The sequence below is a fragment of the Haplochromis burtoni genome, unplaced genomic scaffold (assembly GCF_018398535.1).
Source record: "Haplochromis burtoni strain Fernald_Lab_line unplaced genomic scaffold, NCSU_Asbu1 Contig_146, whole genome shotgun sequence".
NCBI classification, from domain to species: Eukaryota; Metazoa; Chordata; class Actinopteri; order Cichliformes; family Cichlidae; genus Haplochromis; species Haplochromis burtoni.
The window spans coordinates 294,192-301,860 of record NW_024582507.1 but is presented as its reverse complement, the minus strand read 5'-3'; the positions used below and the strand labels follow the sequence as shown (position 1 = coordinate 301,860).

Genomic DNA, 7,669 nt, shown 5'->3' with positions numbered 1-7,669 from the left:
GAAAAATATTTGGTAGGATTAACATAGATTGCATCTTACAAAACATTGGTTGTTTAAGTAGGTTTGCAGCTCAGATAGTTGTTGACTCACACTAAAAGATACATTTTTGCAGTTTTTTGACTCTTGATCGAGTGCCAGTATCAACCCTCGCCTCTCTGCACTCTATCAATAGATAAAATCCAAAGCAGACAATTCATGGATGTGAGGGGCGAGGAAGCATGACAACTCCACTGTCGCTCTGCTGTAGTATGAGAGGACTTCCTTAACCAGTTCAGAGAAAGTGGAACAAAAAGATCTGACCCGAGAACATGACAAATCTACATTTTTAGATTGTTATCTATGTTTTTTTTTTTAATCTGCGTGTCCTCTGTCTGCTAAGCAAGCAGAAATGCCTTCCTTTTTTATTCACTCGTTGAACGACCTTAAAGGTCGGCATTTTGTTTTGTTTTTTTCTCCAAAGGTTTTGTCATTCAGAGCATTTTATAAATGAGATTTACTCTGGTAAAAACAGCTGAAGCAGAGTAACTTGTTTTGCTGCAGAAAAAGGCAACTCCCAAAGACAGGGATCATACACTGCTGAAAAACTTGAAAAAGCATGATTTGAGTTTGAAAACTAACTGACATGACGCCAGCCGGGTTTCACTCCTATTGTAACTTTTAGTTGCGTAAATGAAAGTCCCACTTTGCTAACTGGAATGAAACAGAGCAAGGTTTCACATTACACTTTCTAGCGCATACTCTATTGCTGACATTTAATTGTATACCCAATAGTCACCTAAAAATAGGCATCCTTATATTATTAAGCGACAATGACAAATATTTCTGTGAAGAATGCGGTGTGGTTGATTAAATCTGCTACAGCAATCTGTTTCCAAGTTCAGCCTTGACTTCCACATGGTCATATAATGCATTAGCCAGACCTAGAAGGAAAAAATGCAGCAAATTTAGACTCAAGTTGAAACTTCAATTTTATTATTTCGTCAGAACAATATATATATAATTTGGTTGTGGCTGTATGACAAATACAAGAAGCAAGTCACACAGAAAGAAACATTGTATTTGTTGGTGAATGCATTTCAGAAGGGGTTTAGTGCAACTGATTCCCAAATATAGAATAGAAATGCATGCATGCATGCAAGAAATGTGAGGATGACATTCCTTACAATTTCTTTAATACGACTTATTCAGGTCATGTGTTCACGTAAAAAACAAGCAAGGGAAGACCCGGACTAAAATTAAAAACATCGGGAGATAGCAACGAAAACAACAAGAAAACAGAAGAATGTGGTGAATATTTAAATTCCTGTCAGACTGCTGTGGCAAACCCTATCCGATTATTGCGGCGATCAAACTCTGTGTAGTAGCGTGCAATGAAGTTGGCTCCCAAAATCCATATGGGACCTGTAGGAGGCGGCACATCCAAGCCCCTGAAGGTAACGGTGCAGACTTCCCCTTCGATCTGTGATTGCTGGAGCCACAAAGAACAGATGTATTATAACACAATAACACACCAAACAAAGTGCTAGAAGTAAATGTCTACTATTAAAATTGTACTCAAAAGTATTATCTGCATAAAGGGATTACTGTTGTGGTCCCTAATTTTCATATTTTATAAGCCTAATATTACAATTCACAACAGCAGAATTAAAATACACGTAGTGCTGCAAAAATTTATTTAAAAAAATAGAAATACGTCACTAAAGTGCAAGTACCACAACATTGTACTTGGCTGTAGTACTTGGGTAAATGAACTGATTTACGTTTGAACAATGCATGCCTATGTTAATACAGTTCAGCATCCATCAACACTCTCACCCATAATATATAATCCTCCTGTGTGAGCGAGTATTCCTGGCCACCGAGGAGGAACGTGACACTGGGTAGCGTCTTCACAGTATCACAGTTGACTTTGTACTGGCGAACAACAGAGTAATAGTTGGTGACAACTCATGAATTTCTGCAAACATGCTTTTTTGTGGGAAACTGTGTTGCGTGTGTAAAAGCTTACTCCACTTTCCTCCAGCTGTGCTCCGATGGTTTTCATCAGCACGGACACAGAGGAGGCCGGGCCTGTGATGTAGGAGGAGCCCGTGTCGATCACAGCTGTGCAGCCCTCTGCGCAAAACATCATCTCCCTCCCCACAGAAACACTGAAAGAATGAAAGAGGAGGTAGAAATGAAAACACATGTACTTTCTGAATGGCTGCACCTTTGTACTCATGAAAACACATTACATGATAGCAAATAAAGATCATACCCTTTCATGGTAAGTTCCCATTTGCCTGTCTGTCTGGTGTTAATATAATTAAAACTTCCAGTGTAGTAATTTGGATCTGTTCCACCGAGGACAAGCTCTCCGCCTGGGGAGCGTTTTGGGTCCCTGAAAATGATAAACAAAATACCCTTAAAGTTGTGCATTTTCTCTTTGACAGTAGAAATTGTAATTTTGCTGGTTCACACAGGTTGCTGAGCTATATCACATATTAAAAATACAGTACTGTGCAAAAGACTTGAGCCACCCCACATTTCTTTATATTTTGTTTCCAAGGAGTCAGACTTTCTTGTAGCTTTTGAAATTGGTATTGAGCAATATTGTTCCAGGATTTCTGAAGATCTTTCAAAAATTTTCTTTGGACATGTGCTTCTTTCTCACTCACTTTCAGTCCAGTGCTTCAGTCCAGGTGAATGTTTTTTTGTGTTGCTTTTTTATTTGTTTGTTTTTTAAGCCATTTAACACTGACCTATAAATCATTCAAGCACACAAATGGCATCTAACTCAAGGGATGAACACACATAACCAACAACTCAGAACAAAGAACACACCCAAATCACAATCAAAGCTTTGGGCATGTTATTAAGCGTCTTGCAAAAGCACAGTTTGTTCCCATTTCATTATCTGTGAAAAATGTCAGAGACAGACTGGTCTGACAGGCATAAAGTAGTATTTTTTTTTTCAGCAACAAGGTGATTCTCAAAGAGCTAGTAGCCAAAAACTTGGAATATCTCAGCGTATTGTGTTGTGTGTCCATAAAAAATGTGAGAAAACTGAACAAGTAGAGGACAGAAGAAAAAGTGTCACACCTAAAAAACAAAACAAAACCATAAACAAAAACAAGCATAAAGAAGAAAACATCTATAGCAGATAAGCAGGATCTGAAAGTCATGTCGTTAAGAAAAAATACACCAAGGACCTGTCACAGGATCTGACAGATGGATCTGAACCTTCATCTGATCTATCTAACGTTCCCGGAAACCTCATCAGAAATGGTGTCATTGCACAGCTGTCAAGAAGGGGAACACAGAGAAAAGACTGAGGTATGCTGCACTAACATCTGGAAATTAATTAGCAATGGCTTTATTTTTCAGCATTACACTGATCCCAAGCACACTGCTATTGCAGAAAAATCACATTTTGACCAAAAATGGAGCCAAGGTAGCCAACATCCAAAGAAGAGTGTAACAAACCACGGCAGACCTGATGACATTTCCATGCTTCTCAGCATACTTTACTTTATTACTTATTACACGGTTGCTGTTCTAACACTTCCTGGCTGCAGCTTCCCAGCTGCCAGCCACATGTACATAACAACAATAACTACCGACAACAAGCACTGCTTTTTATGCCGGCGAGGCGTGATTGTAGATGCTGTGCAGGTGAGATGAACTCACCTGCACAGCATCACAGGCCATGCCCCATTACAAAGAGCGTTAAATATCCTTCAAGAAGCCGGAAGAACTATTTCTGAAGACTACTTAGAAAAATCCTGCCTAAGAGAGTTTAGGCTGTTTTAACGAAGACAGGTGATACCAGTATTAACTTTCAAACTCACTGGTTTTCACATGTCTTACATTACAATCAAACGCTGCAAATATTTACCACTTTCCTGGCAAAATGTAGAGTGATGAGGAGTGGCTCAAGATTTTTGCAAACTTCTGTAAATAATAACAAAAAATCCCATTCCCTCTGACAGTAAATAATGATCGTTTACAACTTGATCATGAAGGCACCTCAATTTTTAATATGTTTATTTGAGTTATACCTACTTCTTAAATCTTACATAAAAATGCAAGAGGCAAATTTCATGAGTAAAACATGGGTTGATGCATGTTTCATGAGACATCCAACACATATAAAACACAAAACATTTATTATATCTTTTCACTATTTCATTTCATATGGGATGTTCTTTTAGCTTAAATTGATTCTTTCGTATGGCGCTTCCCACAGTAAAAGAAAACATCATAATATTTTTTCAACTGGTTTATTCTGGATATAACCAAGTATAATAAATGACAAAGAACTATGAGAAAATACACATAAATTTTTTTCTCTATTTTCTCACAACACCCTTGTGTCTCACACAGATCCAAATCCATTTCGTATGATCTTCTTCAAGTTTGGGTTTTTCTTCTAATTCTAACTTCTTCAGCTCAACAAGCAGAAATTGAAAAAACGTGATCCTAAAATCTAACAGATGTCCTGACGAGACATTATTTATGTTATAGTGTTTTTCTTTCTGATTGATCAATTCAACACTTGGCAGCAAGTTCATTTTTTCACTGCAGCATAAATATCATTGACAGCTTGATACATTTTCTTCAGCATCTAAATTATTGTCATTATTATTTTTTCCTCGTGCAAAAGCCTTTCATATAAAATGTCAGTTCAGTTGATTTACTTATACCCACCTGCTGTAGTAGATGGAGAAAACTTCTTCTTTGAGGACGTGTTGAGACATGATATGATCGAACACTGGGGTTATGCCATCAATGGCCGCGTTGGGGTATCCCATCCCCAGCACTCCATCAAACTTGGCAAAGATGAAGGGCATGGCAGACAGAGCCGTGGCTTCAGCAAACACTTGCACTACTGGGATGCCACCAACCTGCAGCAATAAAACACTGCTAATCAAAAGTTTAAAGTGTAGTGTGCAAGAGGAAGTTTAAAAAAGAAACAAAACCCATTTAATTTGTAGGTTTCAGACTTGAAACTCACCACAACCACATCCTCGCTCAGGAATCCCCTGACATTTCCAGAGGCATACTGGATGGAAAATCCTGTTCCATTCTCAATGTAAGTCCGGGATTTGGAAGCATCATACCTGTTGTGAGTAACTGAAAGTATTTAAGCATTTAAGTCCAACAGTGAATGTTTATCTGGGAAGTTTTAATGAACAATGTTCCCTAAAATATTGCATCTATTTTTTTTTTTTATTTGGCCAGTGAGCATAAACTAATGTTGGCATATTGTCAGTTCATTAAGTTCACTAAGTTCAGAAAAAAATGTTTGAATATGTACACTTACAACAGGCAGTGGAGAACGGTGAGCAGCTTTGGGAGGGCACCCACAGGTTGGCTGAGCCTGTGTCAAACACCACATTGAACATCTGGGCCGGAGAGCCAATACTGATTTCTCCAAAGTACTGCGTCTATTGGAAGTGGAAAAATGTCCCACGTCATTGTTGTTTGAATAGCAAAAAAAAAAAAAGCAAAAAAAAAAAAAAAGAAAAGAATAGTTTTTCAAAGGTTTTCCCACATGTTAAATGTCACTTTTAAGGCCAATGACAGAGAAACGTGGAAAGTCTGACTCATAAAAAGAGAATATTTCAAGAGGCTAATTCAAAAGCAAGTTCATCTGCTGTTGTCGTGAAGACATCTCAATGCTCATCCAAGAGCAGAGATGAAACCTTTAATCATAGAGGTTAAAGTCTGTATCTATCTTCAGAACTGAAATAGAAAACGCAGGTGGTTTCAGTGCTACATTTTCTATCACATGTATCATCTGTAGCTCTAATCAATGGATCACATTAAGGTTTCTCACATCCAAATAGTTGGTTAGCGGCGTGGGAACAGTTCCGTTGTTGGTGTCAGCTATGCTCTTCTGGGCCAGCTCAGTCATCACCTGCTCTACAGAAACTCCCAGCTCCTGCAGAGTCTCTCTGATAGATGGCATCTTTTTCAGGGCAATTCTGGAACCAGAGCGGGAAAGAGGAAACATTCTGAATGAATGCAAAGAGCAAACTCGATAGCTAAGGTCATGTTAAAGAGGTACATGGAGTTTATTTTCTGTGCTATGTATCTATTACATATGTCTGGGGATAATCTCAGTATGAACCTTTGACAAAGTACAGACCGCTTTGCTCTCAGCACCCAGCCAATCAGATGAACAAAAACACATGTGAACCCAAATGCTGAAATCATTAGCTTTTGTAATGAATCAATAAAACACATTTGTTTTCATGTCCTTATATAATTTATGGTTTACTGTCATTACGTTTGTCCAGAATGTTATCTATAATGCTAGTGCAGAAATCCAGCGAGTTAGATCCTTTAAGCAAATCAGGTAGGCATGTAAATGATTCTTCATTTTTTTTTACCTTCTCAAAGCATGGCTCGTGGTCACTGTCAGTGATAGAGTAACCAAATATATCCACTGATTCATCAGTAGTGCCATGGCGACTTCTCGGACTTCACTGATGTCGGTTCTGTATATAAAAGTTGGTTTTCCTGGCTCTTCTTCTCTCTCGCTCTCTCCGATGTCGTGCACCTCAACTCTTTTTATACCATGCCCTCTTTTAAGTGCTCTCACCAATGGGCCTGGCTCTGGTTGGGAGCTTTCCTGGAGGTGACCACTGGAAAACAAGCCCTTCTTCCCTCCCCCCACCTTGCACTCTACCCCTCTGCCTTGATCACACAACCTCTTCTGTGATAAACAGGTCCCAGTGAAAGATGTGAACTCTGACCCCTTAAAAAACACTGATGACAGAAAGCAGGGGTGAAGAGGTCTGCATATTAGTGACGTAGGTAACCTGGAGACCCTGTGTGAAGGGCTGTGAGAAAATTCGAAGCAACCAAATGATGCTTTGACAGATTAGCTTGTTTACTAAAGTCACGTTAAATCCAGATCTCGCTGTGCACTTTTACATTATTTCTCTAACCTGCTGATGATTTCATTTAATTAGATCAGGGGTGTAAAATTAGTTTTAGATCATGGGTAGCCGGCCCAGTGTGATGTGAAGCAGGCCAGACCAGAAAATCTAATCCGTAATAACCCTCATAAACACCTACAAATGGTTCCCTTTCGCTTTGGATTAAAGAAGTGCATTTTTGAAAAATGTTCACATTTATTGAACCAACCATTTACATAGGTCATAGGTGATGTCTTTGTCAAAACACATGACAGTCAAGACAAAATTGAGAAATTGAGCACCTGTGTAACTCAGTGAGTGAGCAGGTACTGATATGCCACGTGGCCCAAAAGTAGTGGCCTGGGTTCGAGTCTGACCCGTGGCTTTTTGCTGCATGTCTTCCTCTCTCTCTCTGCTTTTCTGTTTGTCTCTACTGTCACTATCTAATAAAGGCAAATGCTAAAAAAAATAATATTAAATAATATTAATATTAATTTTCTGGCAAGTGATGAATGACCCTTTGGGAAGCCAGCTGTGTCAACATTAGATGGGGTTTTGTTCTTGAAAATAACAAAAACAATGATAAGAATAATGATAAAAGAAACAAGATGCTTGTCTGCATTTAACACACCTTTGAATTTCTTCTATGTGAAACAGTCAGGTTTTACACATCTGCGGTCTTCTTCTGATGCAAATTCAGAGAAGGGAAGGACAATGCATATCTGTAAGTTCAGTTCAAGGTCTTAGAGAGTGCTGGCAGG

At 38.7% G+C, this 7,669-nt stretch overlaps 1 protein-coding gene across 1 annotated transcript; it reads right to left on the bottom strand.

Moving 5' to 3' along the window:
* Window positions 1-742: 742 nt before the first annotated feature.
* Window positions 743-6,846, bottom strand: ren (renin). The gene is made up of 9 exons (XM_005931743.2): window positions 6,378-6,846; window positions 5,822-5,969; window positions 5,306-5,429; window positions 4,997-5,115; window positions 4,690-4,886; window positions 2,258-2,380; window positions 2,009-2,150; window positions 1,816-1,914; window positions 743-1,468 (listed from the first exon to the last, which is right to left on the bottom strand). The coding sequence occupies exons 1-9, from the start codon at window positions 6,452-6,454 to the stop codon at window positions 1,307-1,309; spliced, it is 1,191 nt and encodes a 396-aa protein (XP_005931805.1). The 5' UTR covers window positions 6,455-6,846; the 3' UTR covers window positions 743-1,306.
* Window positions 6,847-7,669: the final 823 nt, after the last annotated feature.